Raw genomic sequence first — 17405 nt, 5'->3', positions numbered from 1 at the left:
TGTGAGTTACTAGAGTAGTAAGTAGGTCTACTAAATAGATGTATTGTATATTGTATTATTGATGTTTGTTGACAGAATCGTATGTTAATTACCATGAAATATTTGGCTCTGCTGGTAGTGAAGAGGCTTGATTTATCAAAGGTCTATTCATATTACCTAACCATATGATTTGAGTTTAATCCAGATCAATTTCAAATATTTGTTATATTATTGTTTGTTTAATTAAATGCTCTAAAATAATGTGGTTTTCATAGAGTTTAGATTGGAATTTTGTTTGCGATTTATAGAAATCAAAGAACGTCAATACGCTTTTTTTCGTCGCTGTGGCCAGAATAATTCTTTTACACAGAATGTATAAGATAGCCTCAATGTCGTAACTACACTACGGTTCTTCATGTCGAACGAATCTGTATGAAATGTTTGTATATAAATAAATTGTATTATAGAACTTGAAATTAAGTTTGTGTTCTTGTGTAGTCCAAACAGTCCACTGACAGGGTGAGAAATATTTACAAAGCCAAGTAAAAGTTAAACTTGGAATTCAAAACACATTTCTTGTCATATCTGCAACATCTCTGCTGAGACCAACAACTACTGTACGTAAGATGTAATGTAAGCTAAGGTATTATTCTATTTATGTGTACGCTTTGTTTGCATTGAAAGCATAGGTAGATCCAACTAGTGGAAAGAGTGTGAGATCTGGACACCCTAAATTTTACAAGACACCCATGTTTTTAAAAAGTAAATCTATTATAGTGAGTGGTGACGTGTTACCAATCTCAGGTACTTCCACTTACTGCTCTGGTTGTTCCGTATCACTGTTACGGGCATGTGGAAACCAGAGCCTCCTTTTTCTATGGAAACCACCTAAAACAAAACTCTGGATCCAAACTGCAATCATGTGATTAATCAAGTTAAATTGTATAGCGAGGATCCTCATACTTTCAATATCTACTCAAAACTATTATATCATTTTAACTATCAGTTCTCTGCAAAACTTTGGTGTAAAACTGATAAGTGGGAATAATCCATGGGAAAGTTTTTATATTTAGCTTTAGTGGTGTTGAGCAGATAAAATAAGAGGAAAAGACTAATTCTCCCATTGATGTAATAATTCCACCCCAATTGTTTTGGGCCAATTTAGACTATCAATGATTTTGTCATTATTGTCATACCACAAACAGATTAGTAGATTTTAAGGCAGTTTGGGCTTGCCATACCTAATATTCATATTTCTATTCATTACATCTTTTAATGTATACAGATTTATATAGACAGCTACTATATGTTTTTAATGTTAGTTTTTTACTATTTTTTTGGGTCATTATTGTCATACCACAAACAAACAGATTAGTAGATTTTAAGGCAGTTTGGGCTTGCCATACCTAATATTCATATTTCTATTCATTACATCTTTTAATGTATACAGATTCATATAGACAGCTACTGTATGTTTTTAATGTTTTTTACTATTTTTTTTTTGGTCACGTTTCTAGTTGGAAGCAATTAACAGATTATTTTTGAGAGTTTTAATTTATATTCAGAGAATGTCATTTATATTCAGATAGGCCTTCAGTATTTATAATGTAATTAATGTGCATTACAATCTACCTCAGACTAAACAATGTCCATACACTCAATAGATAACTCAAGTGCAAATAGAAAATACTTTATTAAATACAGGTTAAACCATAAATTTTACTTTAGAATTTATAGTAGATAATATTTTCCAGTGAGACAAATGTAAATATTCCATTATCACTGAAAATTGAAATTATGTTTAAAGCTCATCATATCAGGTACAGGCATGAATTTTAAATATAATATCTGGTTGAATATACATAAAACAAATACTTGTAACAGAAATGACAATGAAAAAATATGAATTTACCTTACAATGGCCAAATACAAAATTTGGCAAAATTCTTTTTTCAGTAGTTAGTAATGTAATGTAATACCATATGACCGGTGAGTCCCTAGAAAGTGAAAAAAGTTGGTGAGTATCAGTGGATTATTTTTGCTATACCACGAAAATAAACGTCTGAAGTTAAATAAAAATTTAGTCATCTGATAATATTTTTTATCGCACAATTTATTTTTCCTAATTGGTTAAAAATGCCTTTCTATTTACAAGGTTTGTGTACAAAAGAATAAGAATTTTACTGTGTAATTTGAACTACTGTACAGTATCTCCCACTGATAAATGCTTATTTTCAACAAAAACTTGTAGTACAATAAAAATCCCATAAATTATGAAACATATGGGAAATTATAGATATTATCGATAATTATTAGAATGTATGATCAATACACATTTTTTTCCTGCACCTTGCCTTTAATAATAAATACACCAGGAATTAAAAGTTTTTTACAAACATTCGGAACAGAATTCAGAATGAATGTATTTAAACATAGAAAAAAAAAATGTGCACACTCAATTGTTTATGATTGTGGTTTTGTACTCAATACAAATTTGTAGACGTCGTCTGTTCACTGTTTTTTGTCCCTCTCCATATTGTATTGTGGGAAAGATTTTGTACGCACCACTGAAAGAGTTAGATTGACGACGACGTTCGTACCCTTATTTTTAGTATTATTCTGACTCTGCATCGGAGGATCTAGAGGGAACATGTTACCCCCTTTTGACAGCTAAAATTAAATTGTGACTGAATTTTAATATTACATTTTGTTATCATACGTTTTGGATCCGCCTCTGTTTTGTGACTTTGAACTCCCACAAATGTTGTCTGTTTTCGTCAAAATTAATTTATATAATTTAACTTTTAACTAGCAGGAAATGTATGTATGTATAGTAATAATCCTAATCATTTAATAATTATAAATTATCAATTATAAAAAAGTTAATCGATTTATTATGACGGACAGTGTAAATTGGAAAAAATATCTAAATGGTTTATTTCAGTATTCTAATAATACTGTAAGTAATTTCAGCTGACTTTTGTATACATTTTGTAATGTATTTTACCTTTTTTAGTTTTATGCACTAAAAAATGTGTTGAAAAAATAATGTAATATATACTGTAAATAGTAACATGGTCAATTGTTTCAATATAAATAGGACCTTTTAATGTACAATATACTAATATTAATTAAACACCATTAAATCAATAATATTTAGATTAACATCATGATGTTGGCCGGAACACTGTCTCTTTCTCAGAATATATGCTCCGCGCTATTAAAAAAATAACTCCTTGAGTTGAAGGCCATGCTTCGTTACACAAATAATACTGTCACGCTTCAGCGCACAGTTAATGCCGTTGAGTAAGGTTACCGTGAATCGTAGCGAATGCACTGCAATATAGGTTAGTAATGTAGCTAGCTCTTTTACAGATTGTGATATGAATTTTAGGTCATGCTTGAGTGCACACGTAATACTATGCGGGTAAATTGATGGCACGATGCTGAATCTTTCAGGTTTACAGTGAGCTGTATGTTAGGTAGGCTGGATTGTGTTGGTAAATCGTTCCAACACCGTTTATTGTCGTTCTCTTTAAATTATTAAATTGATTATAAAGAGGATTAATACTTCAAATAATATGCAATTAATTGTTAATACATTAATTAATATTTACAAATTAATAATACTTGAAAAAAAACATTCAAATACGATGTAATTTTATGTTTATGTTAATTACATTATATGCATGCTTATGTTTTTATATTTTTTTAGTAGCACTAAAATTATCATTATTTTTATTTTATTTATTTAATTCATTCTATTTGCTCTATATAAATGACTATAATTTTACATTTATTATGTACAAGTACATAATATTAAAAAAAATCCAAATGGTAAAACTAGTAGAGCTATAATAATTATGAGTTTTGATAATAATTAATAGTTTATAATTCTATATTTGGCATTTTTTATTTATATTATTTAATAATTTAAATCAATCATTTTGTTTCATTCTCTAAACAGTGATATGTTGGAAATTGATTAATTTATACATTTTTTATTCTTTCTATTTATATTTCTATTATTTTTTCAACTGCATTCATTTTTGTTTATTCATATTTATTTGTTTTTTATGTTGCTATTTTTTGTCTCTCTCTCTTTCTATTTGATTCTTTCTTATTCGATTATCTCTTTTTATACTCCTATAGATGATCTAATTTGTTTACATTAACTGTTCAGATACAGTACAATCTCTTGGCTAAAATATTTAAATTTCTGAAGGGAAATATTATAATAAAATTATAATATGTATAATCAGATCCAGAGTCATCACCTACAAGTAATATATTACTAAAGAATTATATAATTATTGATCATATACCAAGTGTAATTATTGGTATCTCATATAGAAAATCTACTCACATAGTCAATTTCATTTTTCCTTGTCACTATACTAGCCAATGGAACTAGTTATTGTTATTTTTGACTAGCCCACTGTGATAAAAATGAGCATTAAAAATAAATTTAATATGTCACTAGGTACAGATTTTGGGGGAAAGAAGATTTGCCTTGAAGCAGTAGAATTGGCTTGCCCAGAGTGAATAAGAATTGGCTTGCCCAGATTGAATAAGAATTGGCTTGCCCAGAGGGAATAAGAATTGGCTTGCCCAGAGTGAATAAGAATTGGCTTGCTCAGAGTGAATAAGAATTTGCTTGCCCAGAATGAATAAGAATTGGCTTGCCCAGAGTGAATAAGAATTGTCTTGCTCAGAGTAAATAAGAATTGGCTTGCTCAGAGTGAATAAGAATTGGCTTGCCCAGAGTGAATATTAGCTTGCCCAGAGTGAATAAGAATTTGCTTGCCCAGAGTGAATAAGAATTGGCTTGCTCAGAGTGAATAAGAATTTGCTTGCCCAGAGTGAATAATAATTGGCTTGCCCAGCAGAGTGAATAACTATTGGCTTGCACAGCAGAGTGAATATGAATTGGGTTGCCCAGCAGAGTGAATAAGTATTATTCTATACTAGGCTAAATACTAATTTGGGCCATTGTTATTGTTATTCCTCAATAGTATTAATTAATTAGTTCATCACACATAACGAAACTGTAAGTAGGCCTACGATAGTTATTAATTAATGTATTCTTTGATAATAAAAACAAGGATACAAAATGTCAATCTTGTATACTGTACTTTCCATACAAGTTTATGCAAATTAATGTTGTGAATATTGTTTTACATTATTTGCTTGTTTCTTTAAACACGATTCCAGTTTGGCTGCGACGGATTATAGAAACTCCCAAAGGCGCCGACAGACACAAAATGCGGAATACGTAATGAATTTAATTGTTGTGTGACCATTCTAATCCTTGTGTTGCCTGTCATCTCACCTTTAATTTGTTTAGTTTCCAAATCATTGTTTCTTTCCCTAGAGGCTATTGATATTTCATTCAATTATTCAGTTAAAGCAGGACATGATTTTAATTCTGTGTTATCACTAGCCCACTGTTCTAGTTTTCTATACTGTACTAGCCCAAATTTTATTTTGCTAGCCCGAATTAATTAATTTTGCTAGCCTATACCTACATCAGAAAATTTATGAAATATTACTTCAATTATTACAGTTAAAGTAGGACATGATTTTAAGTTTGTGTTATCACTAGCCCAGTTTCCTATACAGTACTAGCTTGAATTTCGTTTTGCTAGCCTGTGCCTACATTACAATTATGACATATTATTTTAATTATTACAGTTAAAGCAGAACATTTTAATTAGTTGTCTGTCTTGGCAGTACAATAGTAGCCCAAATGTCATTTTTCTAGCTTGCACCAATATTTTATGAAAACTATTATTTTATTTTACTATAAAATTTATCTCATTCCTTTTCTGAACCAAATACACAATAACCAACAAATTTACTAACTGTTAGCTATGAAAACAAAATTTAATATGCAATTTTTGTTAACAGAAATTCTGTCTGCAAATGCAACAACAGATTGAATTATGTGGCCTAATACTTACAATAATGTCTATTAAATGATGTTTTCTTTATTAATAAAAAAATTTGTTTTATTAATTTGTTTGCTGTTTACATTTTTATCCCAAAATTACAGTTATACATCTTCCATTACAAAACCAAATGAATATTCTCAATTCCAATCAATTAAATCTGTACGCCTGAAAACGGTAGTAACTCCATTTTGTAAAGATCAACCGTTGTTACTACAAATTTGTAACATGCATGTAAAGTAAGAGATTGCATGCGTATACAGCATAGTCATAAAACACAACAACATACACCAATTTCAACCTGTCAGAATCTTCAGTATAACGAATATGTAAAACTAAAATGGTAATAATGACATTTTAAATGGCAATGCCATTTGCTAATGATAATGGAACAATTTCGCTCTTATTTTGGATGAGCTTTGGGACTAAATGACTAGTAAATATACTGCAGGGCTTGAATTAGTACTAGCCCGCTGTACAATGTTAATACAAAATTGCCCTATGCTATCAATTTATTTTCATTTGAGATTGTGGACTAGTTTAAAAATTAGCACCATCATTTTTTTTTCCCCGATAAACGATGAAGCATAAGAACCACTGAAACAAGTCAATTTTTTCTTTTTGTTTTTAATGAATAATAGTTTAATACTAAAATTGTCTCAACTAAAATTAGAAGAAATTTATTATAGTAAAAAAGATAAACAATTAACCCAGATTCAGTGAAAGTTAGATTTAAATGCTTGCTGTTAAGAATTGAAAGAAAATAATATTTATATGCATTTTTTTTTTCAAATTATTTAACATTAATAGAGCCTTTAAACGCTTTTTACTTTAAAGCTCTGTCTACACTATCAAACTAGTTTGACCAAAAAAAGTGTGGTGTGCCCAAATATGGTAGTGATATGACATCATCCCGTCCATGGTCACATCACATTTTTGTCACAAAGTTTGATAGTGTAAACAGAGCTTTAGTCACTTTGAAAAAGAATGATTTGGCATTTTTTAATCATTGTCTTTATTTAAAGTATAGATCATATTTAAAATGCTTTCAATGTTTATGTCCCCACAGGCTAAAGACAGCGAATGACCACTATTACATTGGAGAGAGCATCATGAAGATGGCCCATTGGCGCAAGACCAATGGAGCTAATGACCAGTGCAATCCGAATGCTATAGTTTACCATAAGGTAATGTACAGTATGTTGCATATACCGTATATCCTCAGGTATAATCCCACTTCGGGTTTAATCCGACCCCCCCTACTTTATGTAAGGCATATCCCCGGGTATAGTTGCAGTATTGACTTTTGGTCTGGATGTAGGCCTCTCTCTAGTCAGTTCAGATGAGTTTTTACAATTAATGCTTTATATAACTGTCATTTTTCCCCTGAACCAGAGTTTCCCCGAGTATAGTCCCACACCCAAGTCGGCCTAATTCGTGTTCTAGTGGTGGGGTGGGATTATACTTTTTTTTATATATAATCTGTATTAAAACTGGCTAACCATAAATTTTGGGACAAGCAGTAATATTTACAGTTTAATATAGATATTTAAATTACACTCAGCAGTTTATGTAAGGGATAAAACAGGGGGTTTAAATGAATGAATTAATGTTATGCTGGGTGGCTCCGTCCCACCACAAATTTTATGTATACCCGACGTTCTGCCTAGATTAAAATTATACTTGATACGATCAAACATAGTAATCTACACAGGGTTGAAACTATCCTGTTAGAAAGTAGACTAGTTAAAATCTGGATTCTGCTGAGAAATCCTAGGGCTATGTCTGCTTTGACGAATAATGACGTCATTACAAGAGCTTGATCATTGTAGCGTAAAAAACAATCGCTTCGTTCTTGAGCTAGCAGTTGATAGTATTGGCATACTACATGTTGGATAATTCCTAACCCAAGATGAAGTATGAATGGCATGTAATTGTTGCTATTTTTAAACTGTTCTTCATTATCCAATGCAGGTTTTGTTTTGTACACAGTGTATACTTCAAACACACTGGTAATGTTATTATTATTACCAATTGGACTAGCATGATGTATCGGGATAGACTTGAGGATTCCCTCCCCATCCCAAAATTCGGAGTGAACACACTTAAGCTGCATTAATGTTTTTTATTATCAAATCAAATAAAAAATAACATTTATTTTAAAAATGGTGGTGCAGGAACGCCAAAACATACAAAAGCAAACAAAATATATATTTATATATCAAAGAAAAGAAAAGAAAATAACAATAAGACGTCAAGCGGTACATTTCAATTGCAGTATAAATTATTATTATTATTAAATTGCAGTACGTATATATATATATATGAGCTTGAGTTATTAAGGTATATCCTTGGTTTTCAAAATTTTGTGAAAAATTGTACAAATTTTCTTCTAGTAAAAATACATATTCACCTATCATTTATAAAACAGGGTTTTTTTTTTTCCCGTTTTTTTGTGACACTGTAAAAGTTCATCAGTAGGGTGACAATTTACAAAATTGTCATGTAACCTGTTACCAGATTTAGCATCAATGAATTTGCACAATGAATATTTGCAAAAATATAATTGCGTTTCAATTGTATATGAATAGTTTTGATGTGAACCGCCCTGGTTCACAAAGATTGACTGCTGAAATCCTAGTTCAAATATTTTTAGCTAACCAAACAACATTGTATGTTGTGCATTCTATAAGAATCCCAATCAATATCTCTCAATATCAATCAATACCAATCAATAGTATTTCTACAAGTTCCTTTTTATAATTATCAAGGGCTTTACTACAATGTTTCAAAACCTGTTTGTTCTTTATACCCAAGAATATTTTAGGACTTTATTATTTATTATTATTGATTTTGTACTACAATATTGATGCAATGCAACTTCCCCACTAAAAAGACCTAAAAATATTCTTGAGTAAAACGCACCCCTTGTTCTACTCCTATTGGACTAATATCGACCGACTATGCAACTATTAAAGTCTCTGTAAATATACTCATATTTCTGAAGGTGCACAGATTGACTTTTCGACGTGACAGCTGCGTAGTCTAGTGGCACATCGTTAAACCAAATGGTCACTAATTCGTAGTCCGAATGAGCATATCTGAAGGCAGCTAGCTGATCCCATTTTAGTTTTTACTGTGGAAAATTTTTTTTATAAAGTTCACACAAATATAGTTATTCAAATTATTGAAAATTGTGTACACAATGGGATAAATATCTATTAAAATATTATATTGTATGTTTAAAGACAAAATAAGCTTTGCATTCCAAAATAGAGGGTATGACAATTTCTGATACCACACCGATTTTAAAATCTCGCCATAATGGGTGATTTCATCATTGTTGAGCACCTGCTAGGTTACAAGGATTGGAATGTCTCCTGTATCTGCTATTCACATATTTTCAGCATGTATGCATATTTGAGGTAATAATTCCCACTAGCCCATTGGGCTAGTTGTTGATTTTAATAGCCCAAATGCCATCATCATCTTCATATTTGTCATTTTTTTAAATGTATTATCCTTTTAAATCAATTATATACATGCATACTGTTTTTTGTATAAAATATTATAAAAAATATTAGTATTTACAGCGAATATCATCATTCTTATCAAATATTGATATTATATTACATAAAATGCTATGTAAACATTTCATTATTTGTTATATTCAATATAAATATTAAAAAAATATTAAATTTATACATTAAATTAGATTTGTGTATTTATATATCAATATTTATTATAATCAATTTTATACATAAATGATAAGATATCGGTTATATAAATATTATGTTTATATACAGTAATAATATATGTATTTACATTATGATAATAATAATAATCATCATCATCATTACCATCATCATCTTTTTAATTAAATACTCAAATGAAGATTATAAAATATTAAATATGTATAAAATATTACATAATATATACAATACCTAGTGTAATATAGCGTAGCATTAACACTTATTATTACGGAGGAGATGCCTTCTACTGCCTTCAATTTAGTACAAAATATTAATTATGTCTATATTTCAAATAAACCATGATGGATTTTATATAAATATTTCTTACATAAAATATACATTATACAAAATGTTTTGTTTTATGTGTAATAATAAAATGATATTTTATATTATAGTGTATTTATGTATGTTTTCTCTGTCTGTAATGACACTAGCCACCTGGTATTCAGTTTTGTATAGGCCTTCATTTTGTCATAATTATGCCTGGGACTATTCCATTTTTAAAAACAGGGGAGTTTACATTTATAATTGTGAATATTATTAAATAATTAATACAACACACAAATTAATTATCCCAGTGAAATCATTAGCTCTAATCTCTTAAAAATGAATAATAATAATGACTGTTTTGTTTTTTGACATATTAATTATAATTATCTTGTATCTAATAATTTTGTGAAAAGACTCGGTTTTTAGCGTTATCGTTGTCCTGTATATCTCTTGTAAAATATATCAATAAATGTTTCAGTTTATGGTTAAAATTCATAAAATATAGACGTATGAAAGATAAATGTACAACTAGTTTAGTATAATAGAGTAATTTTAGCGAAGTGTCTTTAAATTTACAGCGCAAGCCAGGTTGACTGTTCAATACTCTGTAATTTGTTTTTAAGGCAGGTACATTAGCATAGACATAATTTATATCTATGCTTTCTATAGTGTGCATGTTGTGCGCTCATATTAGCCGTATCCTTTCCTATATTATTATACAGATATTTATAATATTGTGAATTTTATATTGTTTTAAATTGCAGATACGATATCAGAGGTGATTAATATTATAAAACATTTTACATAATCAGTACAGGGAGTGCCTTATTATACCACAAATTATTACATTATTATAATGATCTTTAAAACTGTAAGATTTTTCTTATTTATATTACAATTATTTCAGCTTTTTTTTGTGATAACATAGTAGCTTTATAAATTCAATTTTTTTTTAATGTATAATTTAAAATTAAAAATTTATATGATGATTTTTTTTTTACAATTTATTTTTTAAGAATTGACATACTAAAAAATATCTTTAACATATTGTTATAATCATTATTTTCATTATCTTAATCATTATTAATTTAAACTCATCAACAGTTATCATTAAGATCATTATCATATTATTATCACTGCTATCATCATGTTTGTCATCATTATTATTGTCTTATTGTCATCGTCAAATTTTTATTTTATCACGTTTTCACAAACGGGAAAGACAAAACCCAAAAATGATGTTTATGGACTCAAAGGTTGGGCTGAACCTTTTTTTTGGGACACCTATTAAACTGACGCCCTCCCTATTAAGGGGACACTTTCTCGTGGAACAAACAAAAGAGAAATATATTTTTTAAAAGCAACCGCTATTCAGGGAACCTCTATTAATGGGCCACTTAGCTTGGTGTTAAAGATGTCCCCTTAATAGAGGTTCTACTAAGGTTAGATTAATGTCTAATTCACATCCATCATCATTAATTTTTTAATATCTAGTTTATTATAATTTTTTATTGTCATTTTAATTGTAATAAAACAATAAAACGTAATATTAATCAACACTTGGTATACACAGAGTACTTTTCTCTTTGAAAGAATAAATATATATGACAATAGGTATACAAACATGACCCCTTAACTTGCTGGTAATTTTATGTGAGTTAATTGGTGTAATTTGCATAACATACGCTATGTACACAGTAAACCTGTTAGCTTGTGTATACATATTTATTCAGCTAGATACAAGGATGGCCTATCAAGCTTATTATGCAGTACAAGTAAATAAAGATGTGGCTAAATCTAAATATGAGTGTTTACAAGCACACGTACCAGAATACTTGGTTCAAATCATAATTTAAAATCCTGTTTTGATATCAGTAAAAAAACTATGGAGGTCTTGTGAAAATTGCGGGAACTTAAATGTGAAATCAATTGATTCAAGAAAGAATCAGTTGATGAATTTAATAAAAACAATTTTATAGAATAGGACTGTCAGTCTTTCAACTTTCAAATTATTCCTCCCATTCAACTTATAAACATTCATTATTTGTATATTTACTGGTCCTTATGAAACATACACTACAGACTAAGGAACTAAAAAAGAATGTTATGTTTAAAGATCTTGCTATCCTCTGCCCCGTATTATTTTCTTTAATAATAACTGTTTTCTATTAATTACGCTTTTCTGAATATTTTGACATTTAATTTGACCTCGTGACCTTTCATTAACCTTTATACTAATTCTCTGTTGTGTGTATTTTCTTGATAGATTGAGAAACTAATTCAACGGATGCAAGATGATAGGGATGGTGTCCCAGTGAAGACCGTAAGGAGCTTCATGTCTAAAGTTCCTAGTGTTTTTACAGGTATTTTCTTACCACAATTACAGTAGAACCTCTAATAAGGGGACACCTTTGCAATCAAACAAAGCTGATAGCCACAATGCATGTCCACACAAGCTGATGGCCACAATGCGTGTCCACACAAGCTGATGACCACAATGCATGTCCACACAAGCTGATGGCCACCATGCGTTCACAACAACATCCTATTTCTATCTGTAGCTTGTGGGAATATTTAAATTAATTAAATGAAATGTTTTATTTTCTTGACTTTCAGGAGGTGATTTGGTGCAATGGTTAATGAAAAATCTTGAGATAGATCCAGGTAATATATGCGTTCCCTTGTGTAATGCTTGGTTACCTTGCTTAATCCACCATGATAGGGGATCACTGTTTGTATTATGCCAATGAAAAGAATTTAATTACGGTTCTGTTTCTACTACTAGTGATTCCCTCTTTTCAAAGAATACAGAATAAGTCAGAAGAATGGCAATCTGTGGAGTAAGGTATCAGCTAGTATTTCATTCATAACATGATATGCCCAAATATAGTAGTGATATGGCATCATCATGTGCATATATAGACACATCACATTTTCTTTGTCAAGTTTGATAGTGTAGACAGACCTTAAAAGAGCATGGATAGCACATTCTGATGTGGACAGATGTTTAAATTGTATTGAACTAAATACTAGCTGATACCTTACTGCACATGTTCGGGTTTCTGACATCTACTGTATGCATGTGATGTGTAAAAATGGCCAAGAGTTGAAGCGTTTCAGAGAAATTAGCCTACATACGTCTCGAGAATATTAGATGTTGGCTACATGGATTAAGAAGAGACTTAGGGTACAAAATGGCCTGGCTTTAGCACTATAATATTACAGATACAACCTTCGCCATAGGTATCCATTATTGTTACAGGAAAACTTGCGGATCACTTATTCTCCTCGCATAATCTGTATCATAAAACATTTTCCAATAAATATCAGAATATCACTAGTATTTATTACTTTTAATATTTGATTATTATCATCGTTATGTTTTCTAAAAAAAATATGTTTTTTTTATTTATCAAAATAATGAAATCGCTAAGATAATTTCACAGCACCCATGGTAGAAATCCTATGAACAGCCAATTAGCATAATGTATATTGCTGAACTTGGTCATTTCAAATTACTTATGTGCAGAATTATTAACCTTTATATGATTCATCGTATGTTGCAACACATGCATTAGTGCTCAAATCACATACGCATCGCTTACACACTCTATAATACATATACACTTATATTGTTTGTATAATGTTTTTTTTTTTATCTTTTGTGGTTCACCACCACCTTTATTCATTCAATGTTTCATTACATAATTTCTAAACATTTTCTAACTTTTTTGTATATTAGTTTATGCCTGCATATTATTTTTTATTTGGATAGATATTTAAATCAGTGGCCCACTGTACAAATGTACATCACCAATTAAAAATAAAATGTACACAATACAAACAAAAAATTAAAGTTACAAAAGTAATGAATAAAACAAAATTGTTAAAGATTACATTTAATATTATTAGATTAGGTAATATTGGATATATTTTTATTATTAGATTCAAAAAATAAATTTCTAATCTATCTACAACTATTATTACTAATATTAGCTCTGTCTACACTATCAAACTAGTTTAATTGTGATATTCCCTAATATGGTAGTGATATAGCCAAATATGGTAGTGATATGACATCATCGTGTCCATATATGGACATGGTGATGTCACATCTCTGCCATATTTGGGTATATCAATACCATATTTGGGCACATCACAATTTTTGTCAAACTAGTTTGATAGTGTAGACAGAGCTTTAAATGCTCTTTCAAAGTCTGTTTTCACTAATAAGTAAAACTAATTATTACTAAACAGTATAAATATTTTGAAATAATCTTTCATTATTTTTTGTTGCTTTTAGTGAATGCGATACATCTAGGTTCATTAGTTGCAGCACACGGATATTTCTTCCCAATTACGGATCATGTACTGACTTTAAAAGACGACAATACGTTCTACCGCTTTCAGGCACCATATTTCTGGCCGTCAAATTGTTGGGAACCCGAAAATACAGATTATGGTAAGAAAATGCGCATTTATTAATTTTTAATTGATCGATTGATTGGGTTTTTGTTTTATTTCAGTTATCAGCAAAGTTATTTTTGCCTATAGGTAACCATCACAAGATTGTAAATTACAAACTGTATTTACATATGTAAATCACTTCAGTGGCTATGAGCACTTACTGGCTAAACTCAGGGTCCCAGAGCAGGGCCCTAAGGAAGAAAATAAGCATTGATATTTTGCGAAAAAAGCTAAAAATGCCAGAGGCCTCCAGCATTGAAGGGCCTAAACAGGGGGCATTAGGTCTCTGTGTTAACGCAACTTAAAAAATAGTGACAGTGGTCTAATAGTATTGTACTCGACCTGCATACAAGAGGTCTCCGGTTCGTATCATGCTTTATATATGTCGTGTATCAAAATGAGCACCGTTTCTGTTTGATAGCTTAGTAATTTATGCAAACTATTTAAATTTTAATTTGTTTTTTCCAGCGGTTTACCTTTGTAAGAGAACTATGCAAAACAAGTCCAGGTTAGAGTTGGCCGACTACGAAGCAGTAAGTATAACTAATTATGATGATGATTTGGTATGATTTTGATTGATATCAATAAACAAAAATTATTATAACATTAGCATCACAACGAATATGCATCAATATACCTCATAATTTTTGTTATCTTCTCATCTTCATTATCATAATTACATCTCCTCAAATTGTTTGTTATCAATACTCCTATTGCATAATCAAATCAACAAAATGTTTACACATTCAGAAATAATAATACAAATTATGACCTTATTCCTCAAATTTGCCTTTAATTTTTTAGGAAAACTTGGCAAAATTGCAACGAATGTTTTCTAGAAAGTGGGAATTTATATTCATGCAAGCTGAAGTACAAGCAAAGTAAGTTATCAACAATTTGTTAATGTTATCAACAATTTAGTTACATGTTATTAACAATCATGTTAATAGCAATTCAGTTGCATGTTACCAACATTTTAGTTGAACATGTTATCAACAATTTAGTTACATGTTAATAACAATTCAGTTGTGGGTTATCAACAATTTAGTTATGTTATCAATAAGTTTAGTTAAATGTTATCAACAATTTAGTTACATGTTATCAACAATTAAGTTACATGTTTAAAAAAATAGTTGCATGTTATTAACAATAGTTGCATGTTATTAACAATAGTTACATGTTATCAACAATTTAGTTAAATGTTATCAACAATTTAGTTAAATGTTATCAACAATTTAGTTACATGTTATCAACAATCATGTTAATAGCAATTCAGTTGCATGTTACCAACATTTTAGTTGAACATGTTATCAACAATTTAGTTACATGTTAATAGCAATTCAGTTGTGGGTTATCAACAATTTAGTTAAATGTTATCAACAATTTAGTTAATGTTATCAAAAATTTAGTTATATGTTATCAACAATTTAGTTACATGTTATCAACAATTTAGTTAAATGTTCTCAACAACTTAGTTAAATGTTATCAACAATTTAGTTACATGTTATCAACAATTTAGTTAAATGTTATCAACAATTTAGTTACATGTTATCAACAATTAAGTTACATGTTATAAAAAATAGTTGCATGTTATTAACAATAGTTACATGTTATCAACAATTTAGTTAAATGTTATCAACAATTTAGTTAAATGTTATCAACAATTTAGTTAAATGTTATCAACAATTTAGTTAAAAACATTTTAGTTACTACTGTGCATTTCTTTAAAGAGCTTGTCTAAACCAGCTTTTCTTGGTTTTCGTATATTTTTCATTCAATTCCATTCATTATCACACTGGCTTTTGATTTAAGTATTATTTTGAATATTTAACATCGTTCATCTTTGTCTACATACTCCTATACAAGGCTGTGATTAAAAAGCTATTGGCACCGGTAAGCGGATATGCAGCATAATGAGAGTACAAACAGAACCGCTTTTTACAAGCAGCTTTCTGCCGTTTCAATTGTGGTGTGTTTACATATGCTAAAATAGGAAATTCGTTTTAACATCACTAGTACTCGAAAATTGATTATCATATTATTAGTAATAATAGTTTTATAATAATATTTCTTTAAACACATTAAACACACAATAATTGATAATTATATGATGATTAGAATGATTTTATTCATTGCATAAAAGATGTCAATAAAATAAATTTTATTTTTACATTTATTTACAATTTATAATTTAACAATTGTGTTAATCCAGTCATTTAGATTAAATTTAGAATGTTTGAATAATAATTATATAATTGAGAAATAATTTGTGAATTTGTTTTCATCATAGGGTTGACAAGAAGAGAGACAAAATGGAACGAAAAGTTCTGGACAGCCAAGAGAGGGCGTTTTGGGACGTCCATCGGCCTGTACCTGGCTGCGTCAACACAACGGAAATGGACATTAAGAAAGTTAGTCGGATGAATCGGTCATCTTCTAAAAAGGTTAGTTTGTAATGTCTGTCTCGCATACAGAACCTAGAAAATGTTGGATAAGATTGTATGTATGCAAGATGTAATTATAATAATTTATTCGGAAACTACACTTTGACATTCATATAAGGAAAATTTGCATACAGAGTAACTTAATTAAGACTGTGGTACACCTGTTAAAGTTAATAAATAAAATCAGTATAAAATTGCCAAGGGTAGTCATAAGTGAATTCATTCGCTCGCCTTCTCAAAGTTGATTTAGTTCGTATTAAATATTTACTCGCATTTTGTATCTTGTTTGCAGTGTTATGCTGTTACAGATATGACGGTACATGAAGAAGAGATACAAAAGCAGGTGAGCCATTAGAATATTTACACCTACAGGTGCAAATTTGTTGATGATATAATAAATAAATAAATAATATTATAATAAATATTACCGTGCATGGGTCTTAAATACAACACTATAGTACTTTCTCTGTTTACACTTATTGCATTGTTCTGTATTATGATAGAAATTTCTACTATATCGGACATCACCTAGATACTGTACT

General features: G+C 29.5%; 1 protein-coding gene across 3 annotated transcripts in view; it reads left to right on the top strand.

The window, feature by feature from the left end:
• Positions 1-17405, top strand: part of LOC144852671 (regulator of G-protein signaling 7-like) — a 41101-nt gene that overhangs the window by 491 nt on the left and 23205 nt on the right. For all 3 annotated transcript variants that reach the window (XM_078710613.1, XM_078710612.1, XM_078710611.1), the window contains exons 2-9: positions 7000-7117; positions 12219-12315; positions 12569-12616; positions 14256-14414; positions 14888-14952; positions 15224-15300; positions 16710-16863; positions 17156-17206. In XM_078710613.1, coding sequence (XP_078566739.1) covers positions 7043-7117; positions 12219-12315; positions 12569-12616; positions 14256-14414; positions 14888-14952; positions 15224-15300; positions 16710-16863; positions 17156-17206 — 726 coding nt within the window. In that variant the 5' untranslated portion in view covers positions 7000-7042. The remainder of the gene's footprint in view (positions 1-6999; positions 7118-12218; positions 12316-12568; positions 12617-14255; positions 14415-14887; positions 14953-15223; positions 15301-16709; positions 16864-17155; positions 17207-17405) is intronic.

This window comes from Antedon bifida, chromosome 9 (genome assembly GCF_963402885.1).
Source record: "Antedon bifida chromosome 9, ecAntBifi1.1, whole genome shotgun sequence".
NCBI classification, from domain to species: Eukaryota; Metazoa; Echinodermata; class Crinoidea; order Comatulida; family Antedonidae; genus Antedon; species Antedon bifida.
The sequence above is the reverse complement of the archived record's forward strand: the minus strand, read 5'-3'. Positions and strand labels throughout refer to the sequence as shown.